We start from the raw sequence: 17,494 nt of genomic DNA on the forward strand, positions 1-17,494 counted from the left end.
AAACACCAGGAAGGGCCAAACCAAAGTTGCGTTTTCTCTTTCTCTGGGTGGGAAGGCCTAAAGCAGAGAGAGGAACGGCAGTAACAGTGTTCTCCAGCGTATCTCTCCCCCTGGATAAGTTCAGCACGCTCAGACACTTCCCACAGCGGGTCACACAGTTAATATTTGCGTTATTCATCAATATTCTCACTTGGAAAGCCCTGGCTTTCATTACTGTCATTTTGAGAACGAAAGTGTGTCATTTTACACTAGTTGGCTTTTTTTTTTTTGTTTAGCAAGATTATTTGCCATTTCCTTCCCAGTAATTTATTTTCTACATAATTAATGTTTAATGATTCTGCACATATACATTTTGCCAGAAAGCCAAAAGCGACTTCAACAAAACAAATAAATGTTCTGCAGCTTATCCAACTGTTTTTAGTGCTCCGCTGATAACACAGAGCTAAAAAAGGTAATGAGGAAGAAAACATTCAATATTTCTATAAAGACGCACTTCATTAAGGTAATTAAGGCAGTCATTTAAAGCAGTTATGAGGATTATTAACACACAAAAGAAATTATGCAATAGGGTTTTTGCAAACCAGGCAGACTTACCATTATTTTATGATGCCTTTAAGAATAACTTTTCAGCAGTTTAATAAGCTTTTGAAAATAAAGACTCATTTCTTGGCAAATGGTGGAGCCTCCCCTACACCTGGGAAGAGCATAGCCGGGGCCTTCGAGATTTGGTTGGTTTGCGGGGAGAGGGGTTCTTTTCTTTTCTTTTCTTTTCTTTTTTTTTTTTTTTTTTTTAATATGCAACAAGTCTGGCAAATAACTGAATGAGCTTGTCAAATTGTGCTGGTTCAAAAAACGTATTTACTGCCAAGCACCCACTGACGTCACGTAGATCGACGCTGGAAACACGGGGGCACCACAGCCATCATCTCCCCAGTTCCTATTCCGCTACAGAGAGAACTGTGAAACCGTAACACACTTTTAAAGATGTAGAAAATCCCTAGATAGATGGCAGTTTGTACTTTGCAAACCACCACTTCTGAAGATGGGCTTTCTTGTAACATCTTTCAGTGATTAATAGCAGTCTTTATTTAAACCACTAGCAAGCTCACAGACATTACCAACGTTAAAAATCACTAGAGCAGAGCACATCGCTACTTAAATCTATATGAGAAGAATGAAAGGCATTTGCAACAGTCAAACATGTTATGACGTTATACTGAAAATATTTTTCTAACTGTAAGTCACCAGGATTGCTGTTTTTCTAGCGGAATATGCATTTTTAATTAACTCATGAAAAATGAAGTATGCATGACAGGCTCCACTAAAGAGGCATGACACATTTTTCAAAACCCCTTAATTAACTTAGGAGCCTAAAGGGTTTTTCTACACACTCAGACACTACTTTAACCCCATCACGGTGGTTACAGCGACTCAACCTTTCCTGGACCCTGGGGACTCGCTTGTGCCGATACACCAAGTGCCACGGGATAAATGAGAGACATCCAGATTGCTGAAGTGCAACTTTTTCAGACGTTTTTAGGCGCATCCCTCCCACATCTGTTCTATCTTATGGACCACACAAAATACTCTCACTTGAGAAGCAACGTGCGACCTGCACACCCAGCGTGAGCAGTGGCAGGAGTCACGCTGGCTCAGGACGACGAGCGGCCGTGCTCCAAGGGTTAGGGGCACGGGGAAGCAGTTCGTCTATCTAAAGCCACATTTACCGCCTTAGAGGGCTTTGTGACAAAGTGGACTCATACACTGGTGCTTTACAGTGACTTTATTTTGTTATAACCTCATAAACATAATGTAGCTGTACATTATTTTCTTGCTTCTTCCCCAGGGAATCGTTTTTTGCCCTCTTTCATACACATTTCTCCTGTAACTCTACGTTAACCCTCCAAAGTCACACCATAAAGCACGCACGTCTGCAGCACATATCCCTCAGGAGACGGCATTTTCATAAATGCATCCACTTGAGACGTGACTGCCTAATCTCAAATGCTTTTTTGTTCCTCCACTTTTATTAACCTACATAAACACAAAACAAAGTGAAGTACATTCTTAAGGCTTGTTCTGTCCAAAGTCATCGCACTCAGCCTGCAAAGTAGATTTGAGTGTCCTTCCAGACCAGACCATGAGATTAGGCTAAGAGCCCTTAAGAAACCTGATGTAGCATTCAGAAATGGGAAAGCTGTGTTGGGGTGAAAACTAAACAGAACAAAACAGAACAAAACACAACAGCCCTAAAACTTCATTTTAATGCTCTACTGTAGGGGACACGTAAGCAGAATGCTCGCATGGCCGAGCAGAGGACCCAGGCCTGGCTCCAGCTCCCTGTGCCCTCAGGGCAGCCATTTTACCTCAGCGAGGCTGAGGCTGTCCCACCCCACTTCCGTCCTACCCTCGGTCCTCCCGCCCGCATGGAGACCGGGCAAAGCCCTTTTCCCAACACCACACCGTGACGGAGCCATGACTGCAGCCGCAGCCTTTCTGCCCGGGGCGGAGAGCAGCCCGCTCCCTGCCGGCCCCACCGCCATCGCCCCCCCTCAGCAGCTGCGCACGGCCCAACGCGCCCCCCCCCCCCGCGCAGTGCATCATGGGACACGCCCCGCGCCTTGGCGCCAAGCGCCGCCGCGGTGCATTGCGGGATACACCCTGCCCCGGCCGGGCCTTCTTGGCGCGGACGCCGCACCGGACGTGACGCCATACGGCCTGTCGCCGTAAAAACCGCGGCCGGGTATTGCGTTCTTCTCTCACGGCGGGCAGTGGGGGCTTTCCGAGGGAGAACCGGGCTCGCTGCACCCTCGCGCTCAGCAGCGGTGCCGCCATTGCGGCTTCGGCTTCTTCGGCGGAGCCGCTAAGGGGCGAGAAAGGAGGAACTACTTTTCTCAGGAGCGGCGCATGCGCAGAGCGGAAGAGTGGGGGCGCGGCGGAAGATCCGGGCGCAGTCTCGTTCGCCGCCAGCGCGGGCGGTGCTGCGTCCCGGGGTGAAATCGCTGCGCGCAGTAGGACCGCGAGGGGAGCTGCCGTCGCCATTTTGAAGCGGTTGTTGGGGGAGGCGGCGTGTGCGCTCACTTGTGCCCGGTCCGGCTCCGCGCCCGCTCGCCCGCCCGCTCTCCGCGCTCCGGCCCTCCACCGCCGCAGCCATTGCTGACCTTGCCATGTCCGGAGGGGGCGTGATCCGCGGCCCAGCCGGCAACAACGACTGCCGCATCTACGTGGGGAACCTGCCCCCCGACATCCGCACCAAGGACATCGAGGACGTCTTCTACAAGTACGGGGCCATCCGCGACATCGACCTCAAGAACCGCCGCGGGGGCCCACCCTTTGCCTTCGTCGAGTTTGAGGACCCCAGGTGAGACCCGCCCCACGCACAACCCTGGGCGCTCTCTTGGGGTGTCCGTGTCCGGCCCCCCAGCCCCGGGGCAGCATCCCGGGGACTGCCTCTCCCCGCCCGTGCAGCATCGAGCCGCGCTAACGGCCCCCCCGCGCCGCCGGCAGGCTCCTGAAGGGGGGGGGGGGGGGGAAGAGCGGCGCGGGGTGGGGCCGGCGGGAAGCGGGAACAAAGGCGGGGGGGTGGTGGGGGGGGGAGGCGGTGCGTGGGTAGGGCGGGCGGCCGCGCTCACCGCCCCGTCCCGTCCCGCAGGGACGCGGAGGACGCCGTCTACGGGCGGGACGGCTACGACTACGATGGGTATCGCCTCCGCGTGGAGTTCCCTCGGAGCGGCCGGGGCACCGGCAGAGGCGGCGGCGGCGGAGGAGGAGGCGGAGCCCCCCGGGGCAGGTACGGCCCCCCGTCCCGGCGCTCGGAGTACAGAGTGATCGTCTCGGGTGAGTCATTTCTCTTTCTCGGCCCGAGTGCTCCCCCGGGGTCCCCCAGGCAAGCTTCCCAGTGAGGGGGGGGGATGCAGCTCCGGGTTGTTTCCTAAAAAGCATCGCCTGGTGTGCCTGGGAGAAATCCTGTCTGTAGGATGCGAACAGCTCCTTGAGGCAGCCCGTCTGCTTGCTAAATAGTCTCTCTTGTTTGCTGCGAGCTGACGCTGAAATTACAGAAGATGAGAATGTAATCCTTTTTTGATGTCTCGCTTTTTATTTAGGGCTGCCTCCAAGTGGAAGTTGGCAGGATTTAAAGGATCACATGCGTGAAGCAGGTGATGTATGTTATGCTGATGTTTTCCGAGATGGCACTGGTGTCGTGGAATTTGTACGGAAGGAAGATATGACCTACGCTGTGCGAAAACTGGATAACACTAAATTTAGATCTCATGAGGTAGGTTTCATACTTACTTTCTTTGGCCAGAATTGGATACAAGGGGCTTAACAATAGGATTTGAAGGTAAGGAACGTGTGGTGTTCATTGTTTATATACAAAGCAGCTAAATAAGTCTGTGGTCAGTTTGTCAGGAGATGGACTTTAAAGCTTTGATGTCTGTTTCCGTGCTGTAGTAAACGATATCTTCAGTCTGTCAGCATGCCTAAAAAGATGGCCCTAAAGCCTAGACTTTTCAATCGAAAGTTCTGTCTATTCAATAGGGAGAAACTGCCTACATCCGTGTTAAAGTTGATGGCCCAAGAAGCCCAAGCTATGGAAGATCTCGGTCACGCAGCCGTAGTCGTAGCAGAAGCCGTAGTCGAAGCAACAGCAGAAGCCGCAGTTATTCCCCAAGAAGAAGCAGAGGATCTCCACGCTACTCTCCCCGCCACAGCAGATCCCGATCTCGTACATAAATGATCACTAGCTCCGATCTTTTTGTAGAACCCCATGTTGTACACAGTTTTCCTTTACTTAGTACAGTCTTTCATTTATTTTTTTTTTAATTCAAACTGTTTTATTCAAATTGGCTGAAGTGTTGAATTGCATTCTTGTGTAAAATCCCTAGTGAGTATTTGCTCCTTAACATCAACATTCCCCTCATGTCTTTGGTAAATTGTATTTTAATTGATGTCAGTCAGGATTGTTTCAATTTAGTTCTAGTTAAATACCAACATTCTTCGAACTGTGGTATTGCTGTGTAAATGTCTCAGTGTTCAGCTATGGTTTATACGAGCTGGGGATGTTGGGATGTTTGTGGCTAACTTGTCTCTTCTGGGGGATCTTATATTTTATCTTGCCTTTTCGTGTGTCTTTCTGTAGACATATCTGAAGAGATGGATTAAGAATGCTTTGGATTAAAGGATTGTGGAGCACATGTCAATCATTTTAGGATTGTCAAAAGGAGGATTGAGGAGGATCAGATCAATAATGGAGGCAATGGTATGACTCCAAGTGCTATTGTCACAGATGAACTTGGCAGTATTGACCTTATACTGAGAGACAGGCTAATTGAGTACGTGCACCTACGTGTCACTTCAGGCATGTTCTAGTTATTGCAGACTACAATTGCTCTTTTCTTTAAAACTTTTTTTTGGGCAATTGTGGCTAAGTACTTGCTTTTGTAATTATCATACTCCATTCTAGTTTTTTAAAGGAGTAAACCGGGACGGGGGTGGGAGTATTGGTTTCCTTTGTCATGCAGCATTTGGTTACAAGTGTTAATGTTAATGTAGTATTTGTACACTTGTAGTAGATCAAGGGTATCTTTAAATCAGAGTATAATATCAATACTGCTAAAATCTGCATGTCCTCTGTGTGACTGATACAGCGTTGCTATTTCATTTTTTTTAAGTATCAGAATGAAAGGAAAAATAGAAAACCTAGTTGGGAATAATTTCTTAAGTCTCAAGCCCTGCCCCCTCAGACTAATTCACAATTGACTCACCGATATGTTTGAAAACTCTGGTTAGTTAATTTTGTTACCTTCCAGCTGGGAGTGCTAGCTATAGATTAGACGTACAGTAGGTGGATAGCTTTAGCAGTAAGCTTTTCCAGTTTCATAAACATTTTTTGCAACCACAAAACCTGTAGCACACCACCGTACGAGCAATGAGTATGTTGGCATATTCAGTTGACATATTGTAAATATTACAATGTTTCCTCCAAATAGTAATTAACATTTCTAAAAATTATCTGAGCATCACCATTCAAAAGTTTGTTTTGGGGAATTGATAGTTATTAATGTACATCTGTATTAATTGATGGCAAACATAACTGATCATTCCCCAGAATCCTATTTTTTCATTACAGTATCTAACTTTTTGCCTCCTCTTTTTTGGTTTTGCTGGTTATAAAGGTTTGGATTGGAGAGGGCTCACTGGATCCCAATCCTTGGAGCTGGATCATTGGATTCAAATCATAATGTGGATAGGATAGGGAGGCTGAATTACAAGGATTCATGGAGCGGGATCAAATTACCAGGAACATAGGAGTGGATTCCTGCCCCAACCAAACCGCATTCGTGTGGATTTTTTTATTCAACTCAATTGGCTATTCCAAAGATATTTTTTTCTCCTATTTTTGACGATTGGAGCCCTTAAGATGCACGATGGAGTTTTTCATTTTTTTGGTAAAAGGAGCAAAGCGAGGACCTGGAGAGGTACGCTGGAGCAATCTCCTTGGAAGGATTCAGCACGAGTAGATGGTAAACATTAAAGGGGAAAAAAGGGGGGTTTGTTTAAAAAAAAAAAAAAAGTAAATAAGTCATTTCTCTAAATTTAAAGACAAAAATTGGAGTTAAAGATTAAGTAGGTTTTCAATTGGCTATTGCCTTTTTTCTTTGACGAATAAAATTTTTAAAAAAACATGCATGGTTGTCATCATTTGTTGCTAAGAGTCTTAGTCTTTGCTTGCCACTGTAGCATTGCTTAAATCGCAAGTTTTCAGACAAAAGGCTTTTGTGTTGAACAGAGATGTAGTGTTTCACAGGAAGCGTTGATGTTTGAGCTTCTCCTAAATAAAGGATCAGTTCCCTGGGAAATGGGTGGAATTTATTATATGAGAAGGGGAAAAGAAAGAATTCTCACTGATTAAAAGAGGATGCTTTAATATTAATGTTGTTGCTAACGATAGTATTCTAAAGAGATCACAAAGGGGAAAACGTGAGATTAATCAGGCTCAGCGCTCCCCCTGCGATCCTCTTGAAAATAAATGTGGGTAGAACCGATGTGTATAAACCTTCCCGGTGCCTGCGGTCTCGAGTGTCGGTGGACTGGAGGCAGCGTGCAGGAGGCGAGTAATGATGCGGGTTATTAACGAGATGGGTTATTAGCGGCAGGTCGCTAAGTGTGATCGCTGAGCCGTTGCTGCCAGCGTAGGCGCGGGGTAATCGCACCCCTGCGGTGTGCAGAGCTTGAGGCCAGGCTGGAAGCGCCGCACCTTCCCCGGGGGAGTATCCTCATTGCTTAGTAGGAAGTATGTGACTACTCCTTTGGTTGTCTGATGAAATGACATTGATTATGTTAGAATATGTTTTTATTTGCAGTGAATTAAAGAGCGAAGTGTCAGCACAGAGCAGAAAGGTGTTTCTGCACAGTGTAGTGGCCAGTTTGTGGGACTGTCGTGGGGAGCGATCAGGTTAACGTTTAAATAGGGTGCGTGTGTAAACAGCCTAGTCTTTGCCTTTCAGTGGTGGATGACTGTAGGTTGCTTCTGTGTGGCAGGGAAATGTAGCGTCCCATGTGGAACGGGGCAGGAGGGTTGCTTTATGGTAAGATGGGATTTGTTAGGGGCAGGATTAGCAGATTTGGGGTTTAAGTGTGGTGTGCATAAGACCCTGAAGGGTGCTGTGTGTGGTGCCAGACGGTGGTTTCTTACGAAGTGGTGTTCCCCTGCAGAATACTGTATTGCCAAAGATGTGTATATGAGATGTACACTTTTTCCCAAAATTATGAAGTCCTAATAGGAAAGCACTGTATTTAGCGGGGGGAGGCGAAAGCTGTTGTGGACAGAACAGACCAAGGTGCTGGAGCGGCTGTGGGATGTTGCCAGATGGGAAGTAAAAGGGCTGTGGAGATGAGTGGGGCAAGTTGGGGGAGCGCAAAGGTGGGGTGGCTCCTGCAGAAAGGTTCATTTGTCAGGGGGTGGGAAATGAGGGAGCGGAGTGGGCAGCGCGTGCTGGGTGGCACGTCGGGGTGTGCTGTGGAGGAAAGGGGAAGATCGGCCCCAAAACCCCCAAACCCTTCTGGGCATTGATCAGTTCTGTCGCCTGCATTCAAGAAAGGTGAAAGGGGAGCAGTTTTAAAGCAAAGGTTGTGGGTGTGCTCAGGGAGGTGAAATGTTTTCTTTCGCAAAAGGAAACCTGAAGAGTTTGGTGTGACTGAAGTGAAGTGGTATTTGGAGAGGATTGCTTTCTGACTGCGCCGGGGGTTGGGAAGAAAGTAAACTTCACCGGGGAGGAAGAGTGGAGGAGGCTGGGTGGGACCTTGGTAGGTGAAGGGGTTACAGTCTGCTCTCTGAAATACGAGTGAGTTCTGATCCAGAGAGTCCAGGCAGAGCCAGTGATTCTAAGCACGCTCATAAGGAGCTAATTAACATGCTGGAGCACTAATTTACGGTGTGGTTCAGCTGACTTCAAGAAACGGGAGTACCTGTAGAAGCTGTAATGTTGGAGGTGCAGGAAGGCTTAAAAAAATGTCAGGCTGGGTCCTGGCACTGGAGAGCGGGCAAGGGGCGTGCGTGGAGAGGGTTGGTGCTCCGGCTCTGGTTCCGCTGTGTGCGGCTGAGCTGGGTGAGTGGGAAATACTTGACAATTGTTTGCTTGGGAGATTGTCTCAAAGTGGTTTGCAGCTGTAGTAAACATCACCCCACCAAAAGGCCATTCTCCCCCTGCTGGGGGGAGCATGGGAGGGCACTGAACTCTGCCGAGGAGGAGGTGGGACACCAGCCTTTCTCCCTTTCTCTGCGTTGGAATTTGTGGACCTTGTCACCTTCATGCAAAGCTCCTTAATGACCTGCTGGGCATCGTACCTCTGCAAGAAGGCTGCTGATCCTCCCTCTTAAGTGGAAACGCCTTGTTTTCATTTCACTTGGAAAACAGAAGGGAACGGAGCCGTCCTGAAATTCTTTCTCTTGTTTTGGCTTTCTGTGCCGAGGGGAGAGAGGTTGGGTCACCACGGCGGACAACCTGCTGGTCTGTGTTTCTGCTGCTCCGCGTCTGCCCCAGCGTCGCGCGTGCTGCCACCGGCCGTTCCCTTTGTTCTCCCATGTGTACCCCATGATGCTCTCCAGCGCTGGTGTTTGTAAAGCGCTTTGAGATCCTGTAATAAAACTTCCCAGTGCGGAGCTCTGGTGCGTTTCATGCCTCTGGACCTTTTTTCCTGCAAAATCTCTGTCGTCATACTGCTAACAGCAGATGTGGAGCAGTTGGCGGAGTAGGAAAGCCCACTTCACTGGGGGAATCCAGGCTTTCCCCAAGCGCCTTGGTTTTTAATTTCTGGTTCTCCTTCGCAGCAGCCAGTGCTGCTCACTGTCTTTGGGGGAGTATCATGTTCTCCGATTGATGTAATGGACTTCACAAATAGAGGAATTAAATTAATATCTCAGAAATGTGCTATAAACCGGTTTTGATAGTGCTGGGAGAGGTTAGGTGGAGGAGTCTGTGCCTTATGACATACTCTCAGTTTTTAATTGCACCACAGCTCTATGAGTTCATTAACTTTGTTACTGAGCTGAGTGGTGGGAGCCGTCGCTCCTGCCAGGTATGTCCCGGGGAGCCCCCATGCCACCTCCTCCCCCTTTGGTTTCTGGGGCTGTGTACGAAAACGAACCGGAGTCAGCGCTGCCTTATCTTACCCCCCCTGGGGAATGCTGGCTTCCAGGCGCGCACCTCGCGAGTCGTCCACTGGCCCAGCTCTGGCTGTTGGCTAAAACTCGCTTAAATTTATTTTAACGTCTTGCATAAATTAGTGGAAACAGGTTCGGCTGGAAGGCAGCAGTCAGACCATGTTAGTTGTTCTGCTGGCACTTGTTTCGGGAACGGATTTTGTAGGATTCAAACAGATCAAAACCGAGGCACCAAGTGTCATTTTTATGAACGTGTTCCCAAAACTCAATGGTTTCAAGAGGTCACTGGCTCTGAAGAAAATGGAAAGGGCTAGTAATTGGAAGATGGTGAACCTTTTGTTGAGGAGGAGGGGACAACACGACTTAACTCCCTTTCCTAAACCAGTATTCCCTCTCAAGGACAGAAGCGGGTGAGTTTCTTGGCCGGTTGCGCGTCCCTGGTGGAAGCGGGCAGGTGCGGTGTTACCTTCCCGGCGCCCGGCAGCTCTCCGCTGTTCGTGCGTGGGGAATCTGCCTTTTCAGAGGCTCCTGCGCTTCCCATAGTGCCGCTTTGTTGGCACACTGAGGGCAATTGTCCGCCCCGGGGCTGCGTGGCCCCTCTGTCCTGCCCTCGGCCGGCGCAGCTGCCCGGCGGCGCACAGCACCATACTGCCTCCATTGTGCAAACCGTTGGGGAAGTGCAGCGGGGAGGGAGGGAATCTGTCCGTAATCGCTCATCGTACTGATAGCGGAGTACTTAATAAAACTAACATTAGCGCTGAAATAAAAATGGCTAGAAAACCTGTGGTTTCTCCTCGAAACCACAGTTTGAGGTTTTTTTTGTTGTTGTTGTTTGGTTTGTTTTTGGTTTTTTTTTGAACAGAAACTTCTGCTTTAGAAGAGCAGACTCATTCATGGATCTGTTCGCGTTAGTCGTGGCTGGAGATTTCTTACTCCTGATAACAGCAGATAGTTGTTAGCTGTACAGCAAAATTATAGTCATTTCTGGCTTGGCTAAAAATAGCTACAGCTTTGGTAAGTGTCCACTATGCCGAGTGCAAGCTAATCCTCGCTGCACCTGCACAGTGAAGAGCAGTTTATCTTGAATTGCAGCTGAAGTTGTTTCAAATAGCTGAATTTAAAGGGGAAAAAAAAAAAACCAACCAAACAAAACCACCTGGATTCCAGGAAGTTCCCTGTGTAACAAATATTCCCTAAAAATCCCTCTCCCGGACGCCTGAAGAAGGTGAGTGAGTCAGACTGCAGAGCCTGACGTACCCACCCGCACTGTGCGCTCCTCACCGCGCTTTGTCTCGCCCCAGCAGCGCCGCAGGATGGGCACGGAGCCCGGCGGCACCGCGGGATGGGCACGGAGCCTCGCCTGGCCCCGGGTCGGGGTGGGGGTCTGGGCTCAGCCTGCCGCTCATCCCCTCCCAACCGGAGGGCTGCGCGTGTGTGCAACAGTTGTAGGGCTATTAACATCATTTTATGCACTAATTTGTGTAATCGTTGAAGAGTTGAGAAGGGCATTGTTCACATGAGTAATTACCTCTGTATTCTAATAGCTCTAATTCATCCCTTAAGTGAGTTTCATATTTCTATGAGTCAGCGAACGATTCACACTTTGGGTATAATATTTTTCTTTTAAAAAAAATACCCATTTCTTGCATGACTTGGTTGCACTCCGTGAAGCTGATGACGTGATGGATCCTGACGAGCTCAGACCATGCAGATGTCTACCTGGGAAGATTTGCCAGCGTGGACCCGGCGCTGGGCTGGCTCCTGCGGCGGGGACGGTGCGGAGTGTTTTTTACCCGCTGGGATGCCGAGAGGCTGTGGAAAGCAGCTGCCTCCAGCGCGCCAGCGGAAATTTAGAAATGAGAAACTTGGCAGTTTGCTGAACTCTTGGGTATTTTCCTTCTGACACAGGGCAGGTCTGTATTTTTCTAGTGATTTTTCTTTTTTTTTTTTTCAGATACAGTTTTAAACTTGGGAAAAACTTCCTCTGCGCTCAGCTCCGCGTTGGGTTTGACTCTGCCTCCTCTGGCCACGTTGCCGTTCCTTCCCCGCACGCGTGCGTGTGTTTTAAAGGGTACGCTGGAAAAGCTGCGGGGTGCGGGCGGGAGGGAAGGCGTGGGGAGCATCCATCCCCCTGCCAGATGATGCGGCACCTTTTTCCCCGATGATACCGAAATTCCTTTGAGCCGGACCTGCCTGGGTGCTTGGTTCGGCAGCGGTCGGTGGGTATCGCCAAAGATTTTGTTCACCCCCTTGGAAATACGGTGTGGAGTTGGTTCCTTGGCTGGCGGGGGCCGCGGGCAGAGCATCCCCGCTCCGGCGGGGCGGTGAGAAAGCGGGCGGTCGCCCGCTTTCTCACCGCCCCGCCGGAGCGGGGATGCTCTGCCCGCGGCTCCCGCCGGTGCTGGATGCTTATCCCCCCGCAGCATCAGCTGAGCGATGCAGACGAATGCACAAACATTGATGCTTTTGGAGCCGATCCATAGCTGCCAAACGAGATTAAATAACACCCGGGTTCTCGGGGGGATAAAAAAATAAGTAAATAGCAGAAAATAAAGAAAACGGGGCAGGGTGTTGGCAAAGGCACCAGTGGGTCCTTGCGGGACCGCGGCCATTTAGCCGGGTATTAATCCCCGCCATCCCCATTCCCTTCCCTGAAGGATTTCCGAGCTCTTTGCCGCTATTAATCGCAGCAGCCCTGCCGGGAAGGTAATGCAGCATTATCCGCGTTTTCCAGCTGTGGTTGGGGAGGAGGGAGGCAGCCGGCTTGCCCGAGCTTTGCCGTGTGTCAGTGAAAGATCAGGGATTAGCGCTAGGATTTCCTCGCCGGCTCGGCTGCTCTAATTCAGTGGCCGTGTTTTTCCCTAAATGCGCTGACCTTATGTGCCTGCTGCCGTACATCCCGTGCCCAGGAGGAGCCGGGGCAGATGGTGGGAAGGGGAGCGAGGCAGAAGCGGATGTTTCCCTGCAGTCCTCGGCCCCGCAGGAATTATTACTAAAAATGGTCACTGGTGATTAACCGGAGGAGCGCGCCGCTAGGTAATTGGTACCCGCTCTGTCTCGGGAAGTTTTCAAATCAAACTGGGGGTGCTTTTCTGGCGAGCGGCGGTTGCTCAAAGGCGAAGTGCGGAGGGCGGTGCGGGGCGGACGGTGCAGCCGGGCAGGGGTCGGCGAGCACCCGCCAGCAGATCTCCGAAACATCCTTGTGCAAAACAGAAAACACACGTCTTTATGTAAATCATATATCAATCATATATGTGTGCGTGGAACTGAGTATTTGATGTTGAGAGCGTGCAATCCGCACTGCGTGGCGTCAGCGCCCTGGCACTGTGCACCCCTCCGTGTGCCGGCTGCTGTGGGGCGTCCCCCACGTCTGCGCCCGCCGTGGGCAGCAGCAGACGGGCAGCCGCGCTTTTGGGGCACAGGCAGTAATTTTGCAGGTGCCTGAGGAGAGCGGCAAAGCCGGCAGCCCGTCCCCAGGGCCAGCGTGGCGAGCGGCAGGGAGGGCAGCTCTTCCGCTCCGTCGGCGCGGCGGATGACAGCAGCCGCTTTGTGGGGAAAAAAAAAAAAGTTGTGAGGGAGATAACCAAAATAATAACAAAAGGACAGTGGGTGCTCACGGCGCGGGGCAGCTCGGCCACTCAAGGTGCCAAGCAGAGATTAGCTCCGGCGCAGCTGAGGACAAGGAGGTGGGAAGAGATAACGCCACTTTCCCGGCGCGCTGCCCGCCGGCAGCAGGGCTAAACATAGCCGGGCTCCTCCTCGGCCGCGGCTCGCTGGCTGCCGTCCCGCAGGCCGCGCTGGCCGGAAGCACCGAGCATCTCCCGCGCGGCCGTGTCGTGTGGCGGGCTGGGCGGGAAGCGGCGGAGCCGTGGAGGAAGGGAGCCAGCCCCTCAGCGGGGCTGCGTGCCGGGGAAAGGCTGCGGGAAAGCGGGAATCCGCCTGCCGCGGCACCGCGGGGAGAGGGCACAGCGCCGGATTCACGGGGACGGCAAAAAAATGGGGAGGATGATGAAATCCCGGGGAAGGCAGAGAGGGTTTCCCGTAGCAGGTGCGGCAGCGTGGCCGAGGGGGGACAGTGGGCGCAGCAGCAGGGAGGGAAGAGTTCAGAACGGCGCGGAGGGGAGCGAGCGCTGCAGGGCTGTTTGGGCACGGGAATGCCTGAAAGCACAGAGCAGCCGTACCGCTCCCGCTTTTCCTGCCTGGGGGGGGCATGGGCATCACCCGGCTCTCGGGGAGCCCCGGGCCGGCAAGGGCGCAGTGGGAGCTGACAGCGGCTCCGTACAGACCGGGAGGTGTCCCCCTGCCAGGACAGCGTGTGGCCCTTGTGGCACTACGACTCCACCGCCCTGAGCATCACGCTGCCTTTTCCAGTTTCCTTCCCGCAGCCACGCGCACCTCGAAGTTTGGTGCCGAAAACATGAAAACAGCGGAGCGGCATTCAGCAATGCCGGCTGAGCCCTGCTACCAAGGCTCCTTCCCTTTGCGTAGCTTCTCGCTGCCTCTCCGTTGATTGTCATAGTGCCTTTCTGGGGTGATTCAGCCGAGCTGGCTGGTGATTTCCTGCATCATATTTTCCTCTTTTGAAAAGCGGAGAGATCTTTCAGATGCACTAATTACAAGAAGGCGACGGCGCTCTCCGCGGTGTGAGCGCTCCGACCGAGCCCTGGGGCAGATGAGCGTGGTGGCCCCGGCATGGTGTGGGCAGGTGTCTGCTGCCGCCACTGCCCGAGGGCATGGGATGGAGGGTGGGATGGGTGGCAGCGGGTTCGCGTGGTAGCGGAGATGATGACTGTGAGAGAGAAATTTCTTCTTCCCTTTGCCCAGAAATCAGCTCTGCCCCCACAGCACCTTCCACCCGGATTTTGGTGCAGGTCAGGGCCACGCTTGGCCAGCGGGCGCTGGGCAGAGGGATGCGGTGGGATGCTCTTTGGGAGCACCGAATCACCCCCCGGCGTGAGCCGGCACGGCTGTCCCGCCAGCAGCAGGGGCTTTGCAGTGGGCGCACACTCTGCTTCAACCTGTGCTTCCCAGGGACATACTTTACTGCCTCTTTTCAGCTTCCCTGAGCAGTTTGAGAGGGAAGTCGAGGCTGCGAAGAGAGAAAACACAGAAGACATGAAGTTGGGAAGCAGCTGAAGGGAAACTGCCCACGGGGAGCACATTCTCAGTAACGTCACTGCAGCTTATTTACACACTCGAGGGCTCTTCAGCCCCACGGAGCTGTGAAATTCAAAGCACGCCGCGTCGCTCGGGGAGCAGAGCACAAACAGAAAGGGGCTTCTCTAAAGCTGAAATATTTGACAACAATTTCTATTCTTAGCGATGCAAGCACATGCTCGCCGAACGAAACCAGAGCACGGCGTGTCAGCCGGCAGGCGGGGGCTGGGGGAAAGCGCTGAAGGTCCCGGGTGAGGAGGGTGCAGGGGTGCATCCCCCCCATGCCCAGCCCAACTCGGCCGCGCTGCAACCGCGGGAGATGGGCAGACAGCAGGAAAGCGAGTTACGGTTTTACGGCTCATGTCCCACTACCGGTCCTAACATGCAGGGCACTTCTGCAAGGATAACGGGATGAAACGGGCAGAGTTTCGATGGTCCTTCCGGGGTTCGCGGAGGGGAGCTGCGTCCCCCTGCCCTGCCTGGCTTCCCCGAGCAGGCAGGACAGCTAATGGCGCCTGTGCTAATAGGCACTTTATTAACTGTTTCGTGGCTGAGCGCACTGGAGGAAACACCTCCTCTCTGTACGAGTCACGCCACGAGGTGGGTTTGACAAATTAACCGTGGGTATTGCTTCTTCCAGAGGCGGACATCTCCGGGGAGCCACGTGCCGGGTGGCAGGAGGGCACACAAGCGGCCAAGGGCCGCGCGAGAGTTTTTGGCAGTGCCGGCATCGGGCAGAGCACGGCTGCAGCACCGAGGGGCAGCCCCAGTGCTGCCCTCACCCCTGGGATGCTCCCCACAACGGGCACGGGCACCGGAGGTGGGGGACACCCCGGCAGCATTCCCGTCCTTCCCAACAACGCGGGAAGCACTGAGGAAGAGCGGAGGGAAGATTTTTGTTAGAAAAGGCAGGAAAGAGCTGCCTCGGGATGGTGGCAAACGGGCCACGTGGTTCCCACTGCCCTAGAAACTCCCTTTGCACGCTCGCCGCGGGTACCAGCGCAGCAGCAGGGTGGCTGCTGATGCTATCGCTGTCCCAGCTCGATGACTAAGGGAGCTGGAAGGTATAAATTAAATAACACAACACTTCAAGCCACCTGTTATGTGGGTTTGTCCAAAGCAGTGCTGCTTTAATTAAGATGGAGAGTTTACAAATCTAACCTTTGTTTATTCTGCTTTGGGGCATATATAATGTAAATATGTGCTTTCAAACGCTGTGGCTTTTTATATTTCCAGGTATAATTCTGGGTAAAGGAAAGTTCGTCAGGTTTGGCATAGACTTGCCCTTTATAAACGCAGTTCCTGCGAGCTCTTTCCCCCCCTGGGGATTCTCTGCAGCGCCTCGGCTCCCTTTGCTCCTTTTCTCTCGGCGATCGCTGCCCCGCCGCGGGATGTGTCGGGTGTGCGAGAGGGGCCGGGGGGGCTCAGCCGGACGCTGTCGAGAGGAAAGTGGGCTCCAGCTCTGCATCCCTCTCTTCCGACTTAGTAAGAAGGCTTTGAGTCTCCTCGGTTTTGTTCTCGTATCCCATCTTGGTTCTTTGGTTGTAAAAACAACAAGAACGTGGAGTTTAGCCTCCTACGTGCTCATCAGGATTTCTTCGATGACTCAGTGATACGCTCGGGTAGTTTTCTTAGCCTTTAATTCAAGTGAGTGTGAGCCCTTCACAAAGAGAGCTCTCCCAAGTCTTCATTAATAAGCGTTAACAAAAATAACTGACCGACCGGGAGAAAAATAACCAGGAGCGGCAGTGGTGTCCCCCTCTCTACAAACGCGGGTTTCCTCTCTCGGCTCTCCTGCAGCCGCTGCTCTGCTGGTGGCAGCGCCGGGGACAGAATCAAGAGCAGGAGAAGGAAACCTTCTGGCGGTGGAGGGGGGCGATGGGAAGAGCATCTCTGCTGAGCAGAACAAACGGTCCGCGGGCCAGCGCGATCCCAGCGGGGCTGAGAGCATGTTGTATGTGCACGAGGAAACCCTTTCAACTCCTTTTTTTTTGTTGTTGTTTTTTCTTAATTTAGAGATTCTGCAGCGGAAGGGTGATATTTTGCAGGTTTCCAGCACTACCCGCCGGAGGCATCAGCACAGAGGTCAACCACGGTGCAGACGCAGGTGGTCAAAAACGAGCGGGTTCCAAATTCACCACGATGAACTCTCAGAGCTGCAGGTGCCTCCGAGTGGATCGGACCTCTCCGGGCAGCTGAGCCCCCTGGGCACATATCCACAGATTTCCTCTGGAGTCACAAGGCCAAGAAACATTTTTTTTTTTAAACGCAAACAGATTTTGACATAACCACTTGACTCTAGTGCTGGGGTTTCAAGGAAAACAGCTAGCAGATAGCCCGGGAGGCGTGAAACAACTGCAACCGTGACTCTGAACAGAAACACTACTGTTTTGCAATGCTCTTGGAAAGTGAAGAAACACTCGGGGAGGTCCGAGGACCCGCGCAGCAGGAGCCAGGTGACTCGCCCAAGATTGCACAAAGCGATGGCTGAGCCGGCGGGCTGGGACAGCCGACGAGTCCTCTGCCGACGGCCACTCGGTCCCCACCGTCCCTCCTCCCCGCTGCAGCAGCGCGGCACCGGCGTTACGCAGAACTGGGGCTTGGGGACCGGCCTTTGCCTTATCTGTAATAGGAGACAAGAAAAACCACCTGGCTCTCCCGTAAGGGAGGAAG

At 52.2% G+C, this 17,494-nt stretch overlaps 1 protein-coding gene across 3 annotated transcripts; it reads left to right on the forward strand.

Moving 5' to 3' along the window:
• The first annotated feature begins 2,781 nt into the window (after positions 1–2,781).
• SRSF1 (serine and arginine rich splicing factor 1) lies at positions 2,782–6,688 on the forward strand. Of its 3 annotated transcripts, none has more exons than XM_082492950.1 (5): positions 2,782–3,361; positions 3,653–3,837; positions 4,104–4,276; positions 5,141–5,260; positions 6,177–6,688. In XM_082492950.1, exons 1-4 carry the CDS (start codon positions 3,168–3,170, stop codon positions 5,177–5,179), a joined length of 591 nt encoding a protein of 196 aa, XP_082349076.1. In that variant the 5' UTR covers positions 2,782–3,167; the 3' UTR covers positions 5,180–5,260; positions 6,177–6,688. The 3 variants fall into 3 exon arrangements, with proteins under 3 accessions (XP_082349076.1, XP_082349075.1, XP_082349074.1); XM_082492948.1 differs by having other exon boundaries at positions 2,784–3,361; positions 4,540–5,260; XM_082492949.1 differs by lacking the exons at positions 5,141–5,260; positions 6,177–6,688 and having other exon boundaries at positions 4,104–4,682.
• The last annotated feature ends 10,806 nt before the right edge of the window (positions 6,689–17,494 follow it).

This window comes from Vanellus vanellus, assembly GCF_965231255.1.
Source record: "Vanellus vanellus genome assembly, chromosome: 19".
NCBI lineage: Eukaryota > Metazoa > Chordata > Aves > Charadriiformes > Charadriidae > Vanellus > Vanellus vanellus.